Below are 21,996 nucleotides of genomic sequence, written 5' to 3' on the forward strand. Positions count from 1 at the left end.
ACCTTTACTCTCAATTTAAATGTGTGGGAATTGAGGCTCAGAAAGGGTAGGAAAGAGCATGTATTTTCCCCAAAGCCACTTAGCCAGCAAGTAGTGGACCTAGAGCTTGTACTGAGATCTGACTGACTTCAGATTCCAAGCTGATTTTACTTAGAAATAAGACATCTCCCGATTTAATTTTGTTTCAAGAAAAATAAAAGCCAGGGCTGGCACTGTGGCACAGTGTGTTAACGCACTGGCATGGGGTGCCAGCATCCCATATGGGCGTTTGTTCTAGTCCCGGCTGCCCCGCTTCCAATCCAGCTCTCTGCTACGGCCTGGGAAAGCAGTGGAAGATGCCCCAAATGCTTGGGCCCTTGATCCGGCATGGGAGACCTGGAAGAATCTCCTGGCTTCGGATCAGCGCAGTTCCACGTGTTGCGGCCATTTGGAGGGTGAACCAATGGAAGGAAGACCTTTCTCTCTGTCCTTCCCTCTCACTGTCTGTAACTCTACCTCTCAAATAAATAAATAAAATCTTTAAAACTACTAACACAGCAAACTACCAACATTCCAACCCAATTTTTAAAACAAATATAATGACAGGGTTGTTATGCTAATATCCTATGCCAGAAATAATCTCATTAACCTATTATTCAAGGGATTTGTCTGACATACTTTTCAATTTACTGGTAGAAATGAAATGTATTAGGTTAAATATTTGGTCTATCCTATTCTTTACAGTTTTCTAACACACTGTTATTTATTTCAAGAAAGTTGAAAGAAAGCTGTGGAGCAGGGTAGTTAGCCACTGTCTGCATCCCATATGGAGGCTGGTTTGAGTCCCAGCTGCTCTACTTCTGATCCAGGTCCCTGTTAGCGTGCCTGGAAAGCATGAGACCAAGTATGAGACCCGGATGAAGCTCCTGGGTCCTGGGTTCAGCCTGGCCTATTGCAGCCATTTTGCAGATTAAGATCTCTCTCTGTCTCTCCCCTTCTTCCTGTAATTCTGACTTTCAAATAAATAAATCTTTTTTAAAGTTAATAATTAATTATTCTAAAAAGGATGTCTTCAAGTATAAAGCATCTAAATCTATGTAGGTTACTGAACTTGAAGCACTCATATCTGTACAGGTTTACAACCCCATAGTTCTGAAATTAAAAATATTTTGAAAATCACAAGTTTTTGTTTGCTTATTTTTATAAGTCTAGAGCCAAAATTCATTTGAAGGAAAATGTGACTTGAACTAAAGAGGTTATTTATAGTTTTTATTTATTTTACTTGTAATGAATATTGAGATGCTTTCCTGCAAAAATACTATAGGCAGGGGTGCTTCTCTTTATGCTGCTCAGGTGTTATGCAAAATATGGAATATGAATCAACTGCATAAAATCTTTAACATTTTACATTTTCAAACATGTTTGACCCAAAGTCTTTTGGTAAGAGACTAGAGCTTTTTTCTTTTTCTTTAAAAAGAAAAACAAAACAACAACAACAACAACAACAAAAAACTACTTATATGGGGCAGGCGCTGTGGTATAGTGGGTTAAGCCGCAGCCTGCAATGCTGCTATCCCATATGGGTGCTGATTTGAGTCCTGGCTGCTCCTACTTCCGATACAGCTCCATGCCTGCCTGCAGAAAGCAGTGGAAAATGGTCCAAGTGTTTGGGCCCTGAATCCATGTGGGAGACCTGGTGGAGGATCCTGGTTCCTGCAGCCATCTGGAGAGTGAAGCAGCAGATGGAAGATCTCTCTTTGTCTCTCCCTCTCTCTGTAACTCTGCCTTTCAAATAAATAAATCTTTAAAGGAATAACTACAATAAAATAAATCTTTTTAAAAAACTACTTATTTAACTTATTTCTAAGGCAGAGAGAAGAAGAGAGACAGAGACAGATCTTCCATCCATTGGATCACCCCTCAAATGTATACATGGGTCAGGTTGAAGCCAGAAGCCTAGAACCCCAGTCAGGTCTCCCATGTGGGTGGCAAGGACCATGTATCTGAGCCATTATTTGTTGCTTCTCAGGGGGCACACTTACAGGAAGCTGGGTCAGAAGTAGAGGATTAGAGCTAGGTGCTGTGGCTCGGCAGGTTAAGCTTCAGCCTACAGAGCTGGCATCCCATATGGGTGCTGGCAGTTTGCATCCTGGCTGTTCCACTTTCAATTCAGCTCCCTGCCAATGCGTCTCAGAAAGCAACAGAAGATGGCCCAAGTGCCAGGGCCCGTGCTACCCACGCGGGAGACCTGGAAGAAGCCCCCGGTTTTAGCCTGGATCTGTCCCAGTGGTTGTAGACATTTGGGGAGTGAACCAGTGGATGGAAGATCTTTGTCTCTGTCTCTCCCCTCTCTTTATAACTCTGCCTTTCAAATAAATAAATAAATAAACCTTAAAAGAAAAAGAAAGGAAGGAAGGAAGGAAGGAAGGAAGGAAGAAAAGAAAAGAAAAGAAAAGAAAAGAAAGAAAGAAAGAAAGAAAGAAAGAAAGAGAGAGAGAGATAGAGAAGGATCCGGGACTCAAACCAGGAACTGCAACATGGGATGTGTGCCTCTCAAGCAGCTTTTTAACTGCCAAATGCCTGGTCCAAGACTGCAGACTTCCAAGTCACATACTTTAAACACTTTATATAACTTGTAGAAGAGGGAAGAGTGTCCCCTAAAAGACTGAATCTAACTCACTCCAACTATGCGTATATAGCTACACCTTCACTTAGAAGAAAAGTGGAAACTCATCTGAAAAATTGGTAGTGTGCCTAGACTAGGGGAGTGAACTAGAAAACAACCACTGTGGCCTGAGCCTTGGGGCAATTCTGGAAAACTCTGGATGGCTGAGGAAAAGGAAAATACAATCAACCCCATCAAGGCTGGTGTTCTTTTCTCTTGGGTTAGAATACCAAAAGGCACATGTCCTGGAAAAACGAAATGCAAACAAAACAAAACACCTTGTGTCTGACACTCTCTAGAATACATCTAGGGGCATGGATAGATGGAGAAGACTCATGAAGAGTATGGATCCAGTCTTACAGACTGCCTTACAAGCTATCACCACGACCTAGATAAAAAAGTGAACGTTCAGGATCCTAAATGTAAGTAAATTCCATGGCACCTTTGCAAAGCTCCTGATACCTCTAGTTGATTACAGAAGAGACCAGACCACAAGAAAGGTGACTAAACTTTCAGTGGGCTTATCATAGATGGTGGGCCTCCTGTGAAGAGCAAATAAGCCCTTTTTGAAAGGATCAAAAAATTATAACAAGCCCTTTGAACACTTGTCAACACTGTCGATTTTAGGAAGCAACATTCATGTCTTTAGTAAAAGCCTTTATTTTTAGATACTGTGCCCAGAATGTATGTAAGAGGATGGTACTGGCCAGTGCCGCAGCTCACTAGGCTAATCCTCCGCCTGTGGCGCCGGCACACCGGGTTCTAGTCCCGGTTGGGCACCGGATTCTGTCCCGGTCGCTCCTCTTCCTGTCCAGCTCTCTGCTGTGGCCCAGGAGTGCAGTGGAGGATGGCCCAAGTGCTTGGGCCCTGCACCTGCATGGGAGACCAGGAGAAGCACCTGGCTCCTGGCTTTGGATCAGCGTGGTGTGCTGGCCACAGCGGCCACTGGGCGGGGGTGAACCAACGGCAAAGGAAGACCTTTCTCTCTGTCTCTCTCTCTTTCACTGTCCACTCTGTCAAAAAAAAAAAAAAAAAAAAAAAAAAAAAGAGCATGGTACCGTGGTTTTCCTTTTAATATATGTTCATGTTTGAGACATTGCTATAACACCATTAAAATCTCCATCAGTAGAAAAAGCCACTCATAACAATGAGAATTTTCAAGTAAATTTCCCATATGGTATATTAGCCCCATAAAGTCTTTTATAGACAATTTTCCTTAATATTTAATAGATATATACAAAGTTCCACTTAGGCAAAAATTAAATGTGCAAAATCCTAAATTATATCAAGTGGATTTTTACTCACTATAACTGCTTATCTACAAAAGCAGAATTAAATACGATAAGCAGTGGCCAGAATAACAGGAAAAGATCATATATCAGAAATTTAATGTCAGCTTTTAACTACCACTATCTGTAAAATACTGCTATTTGCAGTTCAAAGAAGATAAAGAAAAAAGATTTTCCCACTCCCATCAGGAAACTTGGCGGAGAGTTTCCATTTTCCCCCTGCTTGTATAGAGTCTACTTTATCTAACTTTTGTGGATGTGCACATTTCCCATAATATTTCCCAACCCAGGGCGACCTTGACCTTCTTCACAGGCTGTGAGGAAATGCCCCTAAATGGAGCTCATTACTTGTTCTGGAATGGAAGGAAAGTTCACTGAGGCATACAGGGCAGAGGTCCTGCAAAGTGCAAGCCAAGTACTTAGGAGACTAAGTAGTGACTGGCTACTATTGATTATTCCACAGAGTCCTTTTAGGATTATAAACTGCCAAGAGAGGCCGCCACTGTGGCATAGTAGGCAAAGCTGCTGCCTGCGGTGCTGGCATCCCATACGGGTGCCAGTTCAAGACCCAGCTGCTCCACTTCCGATTCAGCTCTCTGCTATGGCATGAGAAAGCAGTGGAAGATGGTCCAAGTGCTTGGGCCCCTGCACCCATGTGGGAGACCCTGAAGAAGCTCCTGGCTCCTGGCTTTAGATCGGCGCAGCTCTGGCTGTTGCAGCCATTTGGGAAATGAATCAGCAGATGGAAGACTTCTCTCTCTGCCTCTGCCTCTCTGTAACTCTGCCTCTCAAATAAATAAATAAATAAATCTTAAAAATCAAACAAAAAACCCAAAAACTGAGAAAGAGGCCGATGAGATCTACCTTGTGGAATAAAAAGTCCCAAGGGATTTTTGGTGAAGAATCTTACGTGGAAGTTGAGAGCTAGGAACCACAACTGCAAGAGTACAGGGTTTCATAATCTTAAAATGTTTTCTATATTTGGTATTTTGGTAGTTATTCTAGCAATTTGGGACAAAACCTAAGAAAGTAATATACTTGCCTTGTGGAAAGATAACCAAAGATAAGAATGGCAGTCAACATCTGTTATATATCATTACATACCTACTTACTTCAGCCAGGCAGAGTCACATGCTTGGTTTTCAAATCCAGTAAGGTGGTCATTTTACATATAAGGACACTAAATCAGAAAAGTTAGAGGAGCCAGCACTGTGGCGTACTGGGTAAAGCTGCTGCCTGAGGTACTAGTAACCCATATGGATGCCAGGTTTGGGTCCCAGCTGCTCCACTTCCAATCCAGCTCTCAGTTATGGTCTGGGAGGGTGGTAGAGGATGGCCTGGGTCCTTGGGCCCCTGCACTCATGCAGGAGACCTGGAAGAGGCTCCAGGCTCCTGGCTTTGGATCGGCGCAGCTCTGGCTGTTGCAGCCATTTGGGGAGTGAACCAGCAGATGCAAGACCTCTCTGTTTCTCTCTGCTCTGTAGCTCTGCCTTTCAAATAAATAAATAAATCTTTTTTTCTTTTTTTAAAGAACTAAAAGAAGAACATCTTCTTTAAAAAAAACGTTAGATATATATAAATACAATAAACAGCTAGTCACCCAAATCCATGACTGCTCCATTATATAATACCTGTGTGGATCCCCAGCACTAGTTTGACCCAAGGGATATACAAATGATTCTCCAACACTAAGATCTCATAAGCAGACTTGTCAACTGTCCCTTACAAAAGACCCTTTTTCTGAAGGGTGAGGGGAAATTCCAGGGTACATTCTATATCCTTCTCAGAATAATTTTTTAAAAGATTTATTTACTTATTTAAGATTTTCTTTCTTTATTTATTTATTTATCTGAAAGGCAAGTTACACAGAGAATGAGAGTCAGAGAGAGATCTACCAAACACTGGTTCACTCCCCAAATGGCTGCAATACTTAAGGCTGCACCAGGCCAAACCAAGAGCCAGGAGCTTCATCTGGGTCTCCCATGTGGGTGCAGGAGCCCAAGTACTTGGGTCATCCTCTGCTGCCTCCCCAGGTGCATTTGCAGGGAGCTAGATTGGAAGTGGAACAGTAGCAACATGAACTGATACCCATAAGGGATGCTGGCATCACAGGCAGCAACTTAACCTGCTGCACCAGGACACCTGAAAGGCAGTGTGACAGAGAGGGAGGGAGGCAGGGAGGCAGGGCGGGGCGGTTGGGGGAAAAGGGGAGGGAGAGAAAGAGAGAAAGAGATAGATCAACCTTCCATCTATGAGTTTAGCATGGCCACAACAGCCAGGGCTGGGCCAAGCCAAAGCCAGGAGGAGCCCAGAACTCCATCAGGTGCTGGAATCCAACTTCCTGGGCCATCACCTGCTGTCGTCCCAGGTACATTAGCAGGAAGCTGGATCTCTAACTAGCCTCTGATATAGAGTGTGTGTGTCTCAAGGGCAGCTTAACTCAGTGGGATACACAGCCTGCCCCAGAAAATTCTTTATTGAAATCTCATTTCTGTAAAGTAAGGTGTGCTCTCCTTCTCTTTCTAGTAGGATTTTTGAATTTCTGGTATCATCTGAGAAATGGCATTTGAGGAGATAGAAAAAAGTAATGCTTTAGAAATCAATTAACTACATATGGGAAAAGAATAAGACATGGAAATCTATATTACACTTATGGTATTGTTTATCTTCTCTCTTATCACTTCAAAAGATCACTCATCATTTCAGGTAGAGGCAATGTACTCTCACACGTTTCTAACTCCAACACTTAGTAGGTGAGTGATCATGAGCAAATTTTTTTTTTAGAAAAATGATTTTGAAAGTCAGAGTTGCGGGGTGAGGGATGAGTGAGTGAGAGTGAGAGAGAGAGAAAGAGAGAGAGAGAGAGAGAGAGAGAGAGAGAGAGAGAAATCTTCCCTCTGCTGGTTAAGTCTCTAGATAGCTGCAATGGTAATGGCGAGCATTGGGCCAGGAGCCTGGAGCTTCATTCTGGTCTCCCACGTGGGTGGCAGGGGCCCAAGCACTTGGGCCATCTTCTGCTGCTTTTCCAGGCCATAACAGAGAGCTGGATCAGAAGTGGAGCATCCAGGACTTGAACTGGTGTCCATATGGAATGCTGGAATTACAGGCTGTGGCTATGCCACAAGGCCAGTCCCTTTAGTAAATTTCTTAATTTGAGTTTGATGCCTGGCTCCAGACTCCAGCTTCTTGCTAATGCAGATCCTGGGAGGCAGTAGTGATGGCTCAAGTAACTGGGTCCCTGTCACCCATGTGAGACAGCAGGATTGAGATCCCAGTTACTGGATTTGGCCTGACCCAACTCTGGCCACTGTGGGCACCTGAGGGATAACTAGCAGACAGGAGCTTTCTATCTTTTTGCCTCTTAAATAATTTTTTTAAAATAGCCCCTACAGGAGCCGGTGCTATAGCAGGTTAAGCCTCTGCCTGCAGTGCCAGCATCCCATAAGGGTGCCGGTTTGTGTCCTGGCTGCTCCTCTTCCAATCTAGCTCTCTGCTATGGCCTGGGAAAGCAGTGGAAGATGGCTCAAGTGCTTGGACCCCTGCACCCATGTGGGAGATCCAGAGGAAGCTCCTGGTTCCTGGTTCTGGATCAGCCCAGTTCTGGCTATTGCAATCATTTGGAGAGTGAACCAGTGGGTGGAAGACCTGTCTCTCCCTCTCTAACTCTGTCTCTCAAATAAAATAAACAAATCTTTAAAAAAATAGCACCTATAATATAGGGTTGTCAGGATTAAATGAGTTAATATGGGGGTCATCATTTAATGCAGCAGTTAAGATGCCACTTAGAATGCCTTCATCCCACATGAGTGCCTGGGTTCTAGTTCCAGTTCAACTTCTGACTCCTGCTTCCTAATAATGCACAATCTGGGAGACAGCAGGTGGTGGCTCAAGAACTTGAGTCCTTGCCACCCACATGAGAGACTCAGATTGCGTTCCAGGCTCCTGGCTTCAGCCTGGCCTAGTCTGGTGTGCTGCAGGCATTTGGGGAGCAAACCAGCAGATGGAAGATCTGTTTGCGTGTCTACATCTCTTTCTCTCTACCTTTCAAATAAATGAAAACAAAAAAATTTTTAAAAGATTTATTTATTTATTTGAAAGGCAAAGTCACAGAGAGGGAGAGGCAGAGGCAGAGGCTAAGAGAAATAGAGAGACCTTTCGTCTCTGGTTCACTCCCCAAATGGCCACACGGCCAGGGGTGGGCCAGGCTTAAGCTAGGAGCCAGGAGCTCCATTTGGGTCTCCCAAGTGGGTGCAGGAGCTCAAGCACCTGGGTCGTCCTACACTGCGCTCCCAGGTGCACCAGGAGGGAGAGCTGGGTTGGAAGTAGAGCAGCTGGAAACCAAACCGTTGACCACATGCGATGCCAGCACCACAGCAAGCGGCTTAACCCACCACACCACAGTACCAGCCTCAACAAGTAAAATATTTTTTAAATCTTAGTACAGGTAAAGCAACTAGAAAAATGTCTAGCATGAAATAAATGTTCCATGAATGTCATCTACTTTTTCTTTCTATTATTTTCAATTGTTGCTTTTATTTCCTCACATGCTGCTCCTCAATCTCTGTAATCTTCAATTCATCTTCAACATCTAATCTATAACCAGGCAAATAACTGAATAAAAATGAATGAAAGATTTCAATACCTATTTTGCCCAAGAAGGTACTAATGGCTAATAAATTCATGAAATGATATTCAACATCATTAGTCATTAGAGGAATACAAAACAAAACCCCACGAGATTCTATTTCACATGTACTAAGACGCTATAATCAAAAAGATAATAACAGATGTTGGTGCAGATGTGGAGGAACAAGAACCCTCAGCCAGTGCTGGAGAAAATGTAATGGGTACAGCCACTTTGGCAGTTGTTTTGGTAGTCTCCTAAGAGGCTACACATAAATGTATCATATGATGGAAGCAGCAGCCCAAAAGAAATGAAACATTCACACCAAGACTTGCAAACAAATGTCCATGGCAGGGGCTGTCGCTGTAGCGCAGTAAAGCCGCCTGCAGTGCTGGCATCTTATATGGGTGCTGGTTCGAGTCCCAGCTGCTCTACTTCCCATCCATCTCTACTATGGCCTGGGAAAGCAGTAGAAGATGGCCCAAGTCCTTGGGCCCCTGCACCCACATGGGAGACCTGGAAGAAGCTCCTGGCTCCTGGCTTCAGATCAGTGCAGCTCCAGCTGTTGTGGCCAATTGGGGAGGATGGAAGACCTCTCTCTCTCTCTCTCTCTCTCTCTGCCTCTCCTTCACTCTCTGTGTAACCCTGACTTTCAAATAAATGAATAAATCTTAAAAAAAAAAAAGACTTTTTCAATGATTGACAATCTAGAATGACTTTAATAAAAGCATATGTATTTATCTTTTTTCATATGAAAAAACTAATTGCTCCCCAAGTGTTGAATATTTCTTCTCAGAAAACAATAGCACAGTGGAAAGAACATTAACATTACAATCATGATAGTAACATGTCATTAATACATCTTATGACTCTGGACAAATCTCTTTTTTTTCTTTTAAAGATTTATTTATTTTTTACTTGAGAGTCAGAGTTACACAGAAAGAGAAGAGGCAGAGAGAGAGAGAAAGGTCCTCCATCCGATGGTTTACTCCCCAATTGGCTGCAACTGCCGGAACTGCACCGATTAAAAGCCAGGAGCCAGGAGCTTCTTCTGGGTCTTCCATGCGAGTGCAGGGACCCAAGGACTTGGGCCATCTTCTACTGCTTTCCCAGACCATAGTAGAGAGCTGGATTGGAAGTGGAGCAGCCGGGACTTGAACCAGCGCCCATATGGGATGCTGGCGCTTCAGGCCAGGGCGTTAACCCACTGTGCCACAGCGTCGGCCCCAGCAAATCTCTTTTCTTTTCTAGACTACAGTTTCTCCTTTAATAAAGGCAAGATTAGCCCTGACATTCTTTCCAGCACCCTGCTGAAGAAAACTAAGGTGCATCAAACAAGATGAAAAATGAGAAACTCAATATTTCATTGTAAATTGGAAAAGAAATCCCTAATTTATAAGAGAAAACAGAATGTCACACTTGATGCATTCAGTGGCTCGTTACTCATATATGTGAACTGCAGCCCAATGCCAGGCCCCACCCTTCATTAACATGCAAACCAAGCAAGCCATCCCTCCCACCCTGGACCCTTATACCTCAGCTATGGTCATTCTCAGAGCACTGACAGGGGAGAGCTCAATGTCCACCAGCTGGGCGGCTTTTAAACTCTGCCCAGTAAAGATTGCAAAAGGACAGAAAACATAGCATAGAGTTAGAATTGTAAGGCGAACATGGACACAACAGTTAAGAACATTTAGCACAGTGTACAGAAACAAAAATTTAGGGCTGTAGTTGGGCTTTGGAAAAGTGAGACAACAATCTCAAATTAATCACAATTTTAAGTCAAGGTTCAAAACTTGTCCATATCCTGATTCTTCTAATGCTTTATTTCATTCTTCCCAGATTTCAAAGAAGTCAAACTACAGGACCACATCACTGTATCATTAAGAGCCGAGTAATAAAAAAGGGCACTACAGGGCCAGCGCTGTGGTGTAGCAGGTAAAGCTGCTGTCTGCGGTGCCAGCATCCCACATGGGTGATGGTTCAGGTCCTGGCTGCTCCACTTCCAGTCCAGCTCTCTGCTATGGCCTGGGAAAGCAGTACAAGATGGCCTAAGTGCTTGGGCTCCCGCAACTGTGTGGGAGATCTGGAAGAAACTCCTGGCTCCTGATCGGCCCAGCTGCGGCTGTTGTGGCCATTTGGGGAGTGAACGAGCAGATGGAAGACCTCTCTCTGCCTTTCTGTAACTGTGTTTCTCAAGTAAATAAATAATTTTTTTAAAAGGGCACTACTGTAAAGGTCAGTGCTATAATCCCAAGGGAAATGTTCATTTCCTATATTTCTTTAGATAGCTGTTAACAGGGTTGCTTAAAATTACAAATGTATTTCTATTAAATTGGTACCATTAAACTCTGGAACTATATCATAACCTCCCCTGGTTCTGATTCTATTTTTTTTTTTTGACAGGCAGAGTGGATAGTGAGAGAGAGAGACAGAGAGAAAGGTCTTCCTTTTTGCCGTTGGTTCACCCTCCAATGGCCGCTGCGGCCAGCGCATCATGCTGTTCCGAAGCCAGGAACCAGGCACTTCTCCTGGTCTCCCATGCGGGTGCAGGGCCCAAGCACCTGGGCCATCCTCCACTGCCTTCTCAGGCCATAGCAGAGAGCTGGCCTGGAAGAGGGGCAACCGGGATAGAATCCAGCGCCCCAACCGGGAATAGAACCCAGTGTGCTGGCGCCGCAAGGCGGAGGATTAGCCTGTTAAGCCATGGCGCCGGCCGGTTCTGATTCCAAATTTACCAAAAGACCTTACGAATATAATTTAACATTTCTCTTGGTTTGTTTACATTGAAAGAATGTGCTAGTGATGTCAACATGTGCCTTCTCATTTTATAAATGTCAAATTTTATTTTTTATGTCATCAAATTAGTATTTTGGTTTTTTAAAATTAAAATCATGACAAACATTTCTCATAAAGTAAATGAAAGAACAAAAATATAATGTCTGCTCTTTCAAAATTGCCAATTTGGGGCTTATGTTAGTACTTTAACATTCTAAGAAATCTGAAAGGAATTATAAAAGACCTATAATTTTTTATAAAGCCAACCAAAATATTTCCATGTACATACTCATTATTCTATTTATTAATTTTATTCTGGTTAAAATTTAAACACTGGTTTCTTTGGAAGGGTATAAAATGAAGAATTTTATGCATAGAAGTTACAATTTATGTTTGAATATATCAACTGAGTATTTTTTCTTCTCATCTTAGTGGTTTTCAGATATTCGATACATTGTCATAATTTTTTTAGTAGAAAGTTATTAGCATAAAGATACTGGATGTAAAGAGAAGAAATGTCACAGCGTTTTTTTTTAACATCATCACAGTTTTGTTATAAGATTAATGACACACGAATTATTTTCTGTATATTCCAAGGCCAACGGTTATTTGAGCAAAGCACAACTGAACAACACACATAATGGACACCTGGAGTTCCCTTACAGTATCACTGTCACAAGGCTGGAACTGGAATGGCTGGGGCTTGTGAAATACAGCGTTTTCTTGTAAAAACAGCTGAAGATTGTAGTCCCGTACTACCTAGAGAAGGAAAATAAAACATCTGTAAGTCTTTAATAAGGTTAAAATGTCCAATAACTATAGTCTGAAATTCAACATGTATTGTTATTTTCTATCCAAATTAGAAATCGTTCAACACAATGTGGTAAAAAAGAAATGATAATGTTACACATTTTATTTTTTGCTTTAGATAACAATTGTTAAATTATGTGTCCCATTTTCTCAGGAATCTAAATTTGGAAAGTACTAGTTTAGAAACTAGCCCAGATTTGGGGACTAGATAACACATGTTACAAGTATTTTAAGATGGCAAAAAGATACTACCCCATAAAAAGCTATTCTTGGCAATGGTGCTGCATGTCGAGTAGGGAGGCACATGAATCTTTTTGCGCGTCTCCTAGCTCCAAAGTTGTATGGCCCTCTTGCAGTCTCTTTGATAGAGACTACCATTCACTAGGAAATCGCCAGACAGTCCCAATCACAGCACAGAATAGTATCTTTACAGTATTTCTTGGCACCTTTTTGAGGATGTTGCATTCTAATTACCATCTTTAGACATAGCAACAAGACAGACTAAAGAGGAATTCATATATTCAGAAGTGGTAGGCTGAATGGTAGCCTCCTCAAAGGTACTTCCAGGTGCTGGCAGAGAGGGAGAATTCGATATTCAGAAACCAGCAAAACAAACAGCACAGAAAGATAGCTATATGGAAAGAATTCATTCTTTCATATACCTCAGGGAAGAGTAGAAATAAACCCACTTTCTCTTTTGCTATAGTGCTTACCCTTTACTTATCTTTCATTTGCAGTATATTACAGTTCATTAGCACCTCTGCCACAGGGTAGGCAGAAAGAGAAACAAAGCTCAGAGAATGTCTGGAGCTTGACCTTGTCAGTCCTGGGAAAAGACCACTACTCAAACAGCACTCAGGGACTACTTGAGAAGATGGAGAAAGCAGGAGGTCTTCTTTGCATCTTACTTACCAGTGGAATTACAATTAATTCTCGATGGTACAGGGATGGTAAAAGAAGAGCATGAGAACATGATATGTAATCCAGACTGAAGGAATCAGACAGGGTGAGAGCGGTGGGGAGAATTTGGTCAGCGAAGGCTGGATGAATAAAAACTTACTGCCAAAGGGAAATGTGCTTCATTCTTTTCTTGGATTCCAGTTCTAAACTGGAGTAACTGTGAAATCTTGTGACATAGCCCTCAGAGCCTCATTAATCACTCGTCTAGTGGCCATGCCTGTCCTCAAGTACTCAAACCATCTTTTGGGGGGAAGGTGGTCAACCCTTTAAAATGTTGAACTTTTTGTTTCAGAAAACTTCAAACACGTGTAGAAATATAAACAGAATAATGTATTCTCATGAACTCATAACCCAGTTTCCAAAAACATGCCCTCATGGCCAAAATTAGTTCACCTATAAACCCACTATCTCTTCTGCCCTGCTTATAGTGAAGCAAGTTACAAACATTTCATTTCATTCATAAATATTTTAATATGATATATAAAAGTATAGAACTTTTAAAAAATTATTTATTTGAGAGGCAGTTACAGAGAAAGAAGGAGACACAGAGAGAGATCTGCTATCAGCTGGTTCACTCCCCAGATAACCAAAACAGCCAGCATTGTGCCAGGCCGAAGCAAGGTGCATAGACTCCATCTGGGTCTCCCACGTAGGTGTAAGGGGCCCAAGTACTTGAGACACTTTCTGCTGCTTTCCAAGGTGCATCAGAAGGGAGCTAGATCAGAAGTAGAGAGGCTGGGACTCAAACTGCTACTCATATGGGATGTTGGTGTTGCAGGCAGTGGCTTAAACTGCTGTGTTACAATGCTGGCCCCAGAGAACTCTGGTTGTTGTTGGCTTTGGCAAGGTGGTGTTTATATGGAGAAGAATCGTGTCTTACTTTTTTTTTTCCCCTACTCTTAGCAGCTCTGGTGAGCTGAATAGTCATCTCCCAAAAGATACTTCCATGTCCTAATTCCTGAAAACTGTGAATGTTACATTTGGAAAAGCGTTTTTGCAAATGTAATTAAGGATTTTTGAGATAAGGAGATCATACTAGATTACCTAAATGGAATGTAAATCCAATAATAAATGTCCATATATATATTTCAGAATATTTATTTATTTATTTATTTATTTGAAAGGAAGAGCAAGAGAGGGGAGGGATAGACAGAGCTCTTCTACCTACTGGTTCACTCCCCAGATGGCCGCAACTACTGGGGATGGAGGCTACAAGTCAAAGACCACATCGCTGGCAGGGTTGGCTTCTTGTAGGGCCTTTCTGCCTGGCTTGTAGCTGGCCACCTTCTTCTGACCTCTTCATATAGTCTTTCCTCTGTGCCCAGTTGTGTCCTAACTTCCTCCTCTTGGAGGACACTATTCATGCTGGATTAGTGCTCAGTCTCACCTCATCTTACCTAAATTCACTCTTTAAAAGGCCTGTCTCAGATTCTGAGGTACTAGAAGTTAAAACTTCAACATACGGACCTTGAGGAGTGACACCCAGCCTATAGTAACACCTTTTAATACGGGAATCTTTATTTACATTTTCTATTCTGTGTGATATAGGGTGCATGATGTATTCACCCATTCCTGTCTATGGGTGAATAATACTCTGTTGTATGCATATACCATGGTTCATTTATCTAATCATCAGGTAATGGCGTCTGGGTTGTTTTGTTTCTACTTTTTGGGCTATTATGAATAATGGCACCGTGAACACTCATGAACAGTGTTTCTTGGAACACCTGTCTCCAATATTCTCAGGTGCATTTCTAAGAGCCAAGCCGAATGGTGGCTCTGTGTTTAACTTTCTGGAGCATTTGCTGCTTTCCACAGCGGCCACATCACTACATTCTCACTAACGATGTGTGAAGGTTCCAATTTCTTCACATCCTGAAGTTGCTGCTGTGTTTCAATTAGAAAAGCCTTCCTAGGAGGTGGGAAGTGGCACCTCACTGAGGTTTTTAATTTATATTTACTTTTTTGAAAGGCAGAAAGAAAAATCTATCTACTGGGTCACTATCCAAATATCCATAGCAGCCAGGACTGGGCCAAAGATAGGGGCTGGGAACTCAAGCCATGTCTCTCATGTGAGTGGCAGAGACCCAATTACTTGAGCCGTCACTGTTACATCCCAGAGTCTGCATCAGCAGGAAGCTAAGTTAGGGGCAGGAGCCAACTATCAAACCCAGGTGCTCTGACATGGGATGCGAGTGTTTATCACTGCGAGGCTATACACTAGCCTTGTTCACTGTGGTTTCCATTTGCATTTCCTTAATAACCAATGATGGCTGAACATCTTTACATATGATTACTGACCACATATATATCTCCTCAGAGAACTATCTATTCAAAAATGCTTACTCATTTTTATATTGGGTTATCAAGTTTAAGAGGTTTTTTGTTTGTTTGTTTTTGTTTTTTTTTTTTTTTTTTTGACAGGCAGAGTGGACAGTGAGAGAGAGAGACAGAGAGAAAGGTCTTCCTTTGCCGTTGGTTCACCCTCCAATGGCCGCCGCGGCTGGCACACCGCGCTGATCTGATGGCAGGAGCCAGGTGCCTATCCTGGTCTCCCATGGGGTGCAGGGCCCAAGCACTTGGGCCATCCTCCACTGCACTCCCTGGCCACAGCAGAGAGCTGGCCTGGAAGAGGGGCAGCCGGGACAGAACCGGCGCCCCAACTGGGACTAGAACCTGGTGTGCCGGCGCCGCAAGGCGGAGGATTAGCCTAGTGAGCCGCGGAGCCGGCAAGTTTAAGAGTTTTTAAAATACACTATAGATATTAAACCTTATCATATAAATGATGTGTCCATATTTCTCTCATTTTTTTCACATTCTTGATTATGTCCTTTGATGCACAAAAGCTTTCAAGTTAATAACTATTTCTGCTTTTGTTGCTCGTGCTTTTGATGTCAAATCTAAAAACACATCGCCAAATCCAAGGTTATACAGATTTAAAAAAAGGTTTATTTTATGTGTTTGAAAGGCAGAATTACAAGAGAGGAACACACAGAGATCTTCCATCTGCTGGTTCACTCCCCAAAGGGCCAGAATGTCAGGGGCTGAGCCAGGCCAAAGCAAGGAGCCCAGAGCTCCATCTGGGTCTCCCACAGGGGTGGCGGGAGGGCATCTTCTGTTGTGCTCCCAGGCACAGCAGGGAGTTGTATCTGAAGTGATGCAGCTGGAACTCAAATCAGTGTTCATATGGGATGCCAGTGTTGCAGGTTGAGGCTTAACCTGCTCGCCACGACGTTGACTCCATAAGGTCATAAAGATTTATTTTGTGTTCTCCCCTGTAGTTACTTGATTTATTTTGAGTTAATTTTTGTGAGACAAGGGGATTCAATATCAGTCTTTTATTTTTAAAAAAACATTTATTTATTTGAAAGGCAGAGTTACAGAAAGGCAGAAGCAGAGAGGGAGAGATAGAGTGTGAGCGAGAGAAAGAGGCAGGACCCAAGGACTTGGGCCATCTTCCACTGCTTTCCCAGGCCATAACAGAGAGCTGGACTAGAAGTTGAGCTTTCAACTGCCAGGACTCGAACCAGTACCCATATGGAATGCCGACACTGCAGGGTATGCCACATACCTGCTATGCCACAGCACTGGCCCCTCAATATCAGTCTTTTGCATATGATTATCCAATTGTCCCAGAACCTTGTTGAAGATACTATTATTTCTTCACTGAATGCCATGGTACCCCTATTGAAAATCAATTCTCGTAGACGTTTGGGTATTTCTGGACTCCCAATTTTATGTGGTCTCTATGTCCATTTTCATTCCTTTACCAGACTATTTTGATTATAGTAACTTTGCACTAAGTTTTGAAATTGGAAAATATAGGTCCTCCAACTTTTATTTTTCCTTTTCAATTTTTTTTTTTTTTTTTTTTTGGTTATTCAGGGCTTTTTGCAGCTCCTTATAAATTTAAGCACTGGCTTTTTCTTTTTTAAAGACTTATTTATTTTATTTGAAAGGAAGAGTGACAGAGAGATATCTTCCTCCCCAAATGGCCATAACAGCTAGGACTGGTCCAGGCTGAAGCCAGAAGCCAGGAGCTTCTTCCAATAGGTCTCCCATGAGGGTAGCAAAAGCCCAAACATCTGGGCCATGTTCTGCTTTTCTCAGGCCATCAGCAGGGAACTGGATGGAAAGTGGAGCAGATGGAACATGAACTGGTGCCCAGATGGGATGCCAGTGTTGCAGGCAGTGCCTTTACCTGCTATGTCACAGCACTGGCCCCACTGAGTCATTTTTTTTTAAAAAGATTTGTATTTATTTGAAAGGCAGAGAGACAGAGACAGACACACAAGAGATCTTCCATTCAGTGGTTCACTCCTCAAATGCCTACAATAGTTGATGCTGGACCAAGCTAGAGACAGGAGCTAAGAACACAAGCTGAGTCTCCCACATGGGTGGTGGGGACCCAAGCACTTCAACCATCACTTGTCGCTTCAAAAGGTGCACATTTACAGGAAGCTAGAATTGGAAGCAAGTGGCAGTGGCAATCAACTCTGGTAGTCTAATGCTATGCTGGTGTAAGTCGTGTTTCAAACACTGCACCAAAGGCTTGCGCTGATTTTCTTTTTTTCATTCAAAAAGGATACTGAATTTTGTCAAAAGCTTTTTCTGTGTTTATTGAAACTATCATGTGATCTCTCCCCTTTGTTTTATTAAATTTGTATCTACGGTTAGTTTTTTTTTTTTTTTTGACAGGCAGAGTTAGAGAGAGAGAGAGAGAGAGAGAGAAAGGTCTTCCTTCCATTGGTTCACCCCCCAAATGGCCGCTATGGCCGGCGCACTGCAGCCAGCACGCTGTGCTGATCCAAAGCCAGGAGCCAGGTGTTTCCTCCTGGTCTCCCATGCGGGTGCAGGGCCCAGGCACTTGGGCCATCCTCCACTGCCTTCCCAGGCCACAGCAGAGAGCTGGGCTGGAAGAGGAGCAACCGGGACTAGAACCCGGCGCCCCAACCGGGACTAGAACTTGGGGTGCCGGCGCCACAGGTGGAGGATTAGCCGAATGAGCCGCGGTGCCGGCCTCTATGGTTAGTTTTAAGGCATGTATTAAGAATGGTATTGCAGGGCCAGCACCATGGCATAGTGGGTAAGGCCGCCGCCTGCAGTGCGGGCATCCCATATGGGCACTGGTTCTGGGGAGCGCACTAGTGGATGGAAGACTGAACTCTCTCTCTGCCTCTCAAATAAATAAATACATCTTAAAAAGCGGGGGAGGAGGGGTACCATGGCTCACTTGGTTAATCCTCCGCCTGTGGTGCTGGCATCCCATATGGGCGCCGGGTTCTAGTACTGGTTGCTTCTCTTCCAGTCCAGCTCTCTGCTGTGGCCCGGGAGGGCAGTGGAGGATTGTCCAAGTGCTTGGGCCCCTGCACCCACATGGGAGACCAGGAAAAAGCACCTGGCTCCTGGCTTCGGATTGGCACAGCGCTGGCCGTGGGGCCATTTGGGGAGTGAACCAATGGAAGGAAGACCTTTCTCTCTCTCTCTTTCTCTCACTGTCTATAACTCTACCTGTCAAATAAATTTAAAAAAAAAATGGTAATGCTAGACAATTTAATTTTCAAGGAAAAATAGAATGGCACTGTTATTTCTTTGAACTGTTAAAAAAAAACTACTTTATTGATCAAATTGGTAGAAGTTTCCTCAAACAGATAGAAAGTGAGCACAGGTAAACTAGAAAGGCCACAGGGGCTACCTTCAGAGTTACTATCCTAGAGAAAATAACTATGGCAACATCTGCTTCAGTTACATATACAAAGCATTTCATAAAATATTAAGGAGAAAAGCAAGATTCATAAATAATTAAAGTCTTAACAGCTCCTAGGACCAGCTGCTTCCATTTACTGTGGATGAAAGACATAGAGAACACCTTACATGTGTAGTGAGATCTTACGAATCACCCAACAGTATCTTTTGGATAGATTACATTTTAGACATGTGTTAAAAATGGATTCTTATATGAAAAGACAAAGTAATAATGGCATAAAATAAAAATTCTAAAGATTTCTAAACTTCTCCTTGGGTTACCAAATCAGTGGGTTGCTTTTTGCCGTGTAACAAGAGAAATCAAACAAGTTCTTGAGAATGGAAAAGCATATGGCATAAAACTTGGGATGAGCTCTGCTGGCACCAAGGGCATATCTCCTAGATACAACACTCTTATTAAATTTTTATTCCCACTACTTTCAATCTAAATGCAAGAGCATTGCATTTATCCCTCCCCCCTGGGGAGCAAGATAGTCACATGAATGAATGCAGAAAATGAAAGCCTATCTCTTTATGTGACCAAGCGAGTTCATAAATTCTTAATTCATTTCCTATTAAAATAGTATGAGTTAGATATAATAAAACATAGTACAAGAGCTTGGAAAGCACTATGTGTCAGTGTGACCTCAGGCAAGTCATGTGAACTTGCTGAGTTCTTATCCTCTCTGTGAAATGGGCTACAGGGTAATACTAACCTCATGGGACTCAAGACCTAAGACAGTCTAAAAACTCCTTAAACTGTTAAGTGTGTGTAAAAATATTAGCTTTTTGTTACAACTATATGTGCACCTGTTTTATAAAACCAGACTAGTATATCCAATCTAACTTACTCTTAGAAAATCAAATTTCATACATGAAATCCATTCCTTTATATAAATTTTTAAAAAGTTACAAAAAGAAAGAAATGTGAGGCCTGGTATAAAAACAGGGACACAGGATCTGTCTGTGCCACTCCACCAAGTCTAGTATATAGCTGGGCAGTATTATTTTAATTAAGAACTCTCCATACATTTGAAGTTATTAACCACTCATATTTGATTATTATTTTTTGACTGATAGTTTATTTGACCTGGAGCAGTTACCAACTTCAAACATTTCATTTTTTAAAGCTAAATGTTTTTCTCTTTGTGTCAAAGCTAAATATTTTTCTCTTTGATGAGCCAATACCCCATAATATTGAAACATTATGATGATTCTGTTTTTGGCAACTGGTTCAAGAAACGCTACATTATGTCAAGCACTGTGGCATAATGGGTTAGGCCTCCGCCTGAGGTGCTGGAATCCCATATGGGCGCCGGGTTCATGTCCTGGCTGCACCTCTTCCAATCCAGCTCTCTGCTATGGTCTGGGAAAGCAGCAGAAGATGGCCCAAGTAGTTGGGCTTCTGCATCCATGTGGGAGACCTGGAAGAAGCTCCTTGCCTTGGATCAGCTCAGCTCCAGACATTACAGCCATTTGGGGAGTGAACCAGGATGGAAGACACCTCTTTTTCTCTCTCTCTCTTTCTGTCTCTCTTTCAAATAAATAAAAATAAATCTAAAAAAAAAATAGGCATTTTTTTTTCTGAAATGCACATTTAAACCTCAAGCTTTTTATAATTTTTTTTCCCTTAATGATATCTAAATTACTTTGTGTATTTATGATACAAGGCAAGAATCTAATTTTTTTTCCATCTGGAGAGCCAATTATCCAGCAAAATTTATTGAAGTGTTTATTATGTAATAACAATTTTTGTATCTTTATAGTCTGTCAAGTATTTAAATTACATATAATTCTTGTTTCTTTCCTACAACATATCATAATGCTTAATTATAGCTTAAGAATACTTTAAAACAAATATTGATATTTCATGTCTTGCCCCTATAATATCTTGTTTCCTCAAGATTTCATTGGTAATTGTTGGTCCTAATTCTTCCATATAAACTATTTTTTTTAAAGATCTTTTTATTATTTTATTTGAGAAGTAAAGTTACAGACAGAGAGAGAGGCAGAAACGGAAAGAAATCCCTTCTACCTGCCAGTTCATTCCTCAAACGGCCACAACGGTCAGAGGGCAGCTGAGCCGATCGAAAGCCAGGAGGAGCCAGGAACCTCCTCCAGGACTCCTACATGGATGCAGGGGCTCAAGCAGTTAGGTCATCCTCCACTGCCCTCCCAGGCCATAAGAAGAGCAGGATTGGAAGAGGAGCAGCCAGGACATGAACCGTTGCCCACATGGGATGCTGGTGCCACAGGTGGAGGCCCAGCCCACAACACCACAGTGCCAGCCCCTAACCTTTTTTTTTTTTTTTTTAATAAAATATATTATTTATTTATTTATTTGCAAGTCAGAATTACAGTGAGGAAGAGACAGCAGGAGAGAGGGAGGGAACTTCCATCTGCTGGTTCACTCCCCAAATGGCCAAAACAGTCAGGCCTGGGCCAGGCCAAAGCCAGGAGCTTCCTCTGGGTCTCCCACGTGGGCCATTTTCTGCTGCTTTCCCAGGCACAATAGCTGGGAGTTGGATTGGAAGTGGAGCAGCCAGGACTCGAACTGGCGCCCATATGGGATGCCGGCACTGCAGAGGTGGCTAAACCCCCTATGCCATAGTGCTGGCCCTCATATAAACTTTTAAAATGGATCAAGTTCTACAAAATACTCAAATTGAATGTACAGAACTATGCTTTCAAAATTTGCATCTGTATAAAATACTTCCCTTTTATCATTAAAAAAGGATAAACTCTGATAACACCAAAAATTTCTTAAAATAAAAGTAAAATATAATTTATGGTGAAATTAGAAAAGAAAATGTTACTCTTATACATCCTACCACTGAATAGAAACTGAAAAAGGGGTTGGCGCAGTGGCTCACTTGGTTGATTCTCCGCCTGTGGCGCCGGCATCCCATATGGGCACAGGGTTCTAGTCCCGGTTGCTCCTCTTCCAGTCCAGCTCTCTGCTGTGGCCAGGGAGGGCAGTGGAGGATGGCCCAAGTGCTTGGGCCCTGCACCCGCATGGGAGACCAGGAGAAGCACCTGGCTCTGGGCTTCAGATTGGTGAAGCGTGCCGGCCGTTGTGGCCATTTTGGAGGGTGAACCGACGGAAGACCTTTCTCTCTGTCTCTGTCTCTCTCACTGTCTATAAC

The 21,996-nt window shown here is 42.7% G+C and overlaps 1 protein-coding gene across 2 annotated transcripts in view; it reads right to left on the reverse strand.

Moving 5' to 3' along the window:
- The window catches only part of FCHSD2 (FCH and double SH3 domains 2), a 292,425-nt gene that overhangs the window by 51,555 nt on the left and 218,874 nt on the right, over positions 1-21,996 (reverse strand). For both annotated transcript variants that reach the window (XM_062196673.1, XM_062196672.1), the window contains exon 10: positions 11,999-12,094. In XM_062196673.1, coding sequence (XP_062052657.1) covers positions 11,999-12,094 — 96 coding nt within the window. The remainder of the gene's footprint in view (positions 1-11,998; positions 12,095-21,996) is intronic.

This window comes from Lepus europaeus, chromosome 7 (assembly GCF_033115175.1).
Source record: "Lepus europaeus isolate LE1 chromosome 7, mLepTim1.pri, whole genome shotgun sequence".
NCBI classification, from domain to species: Eukaryota; Metazoa; Chordata; class Mammalia; order Lagomorpha; family Leporidae; genus Lepus; species Lepus europaeus.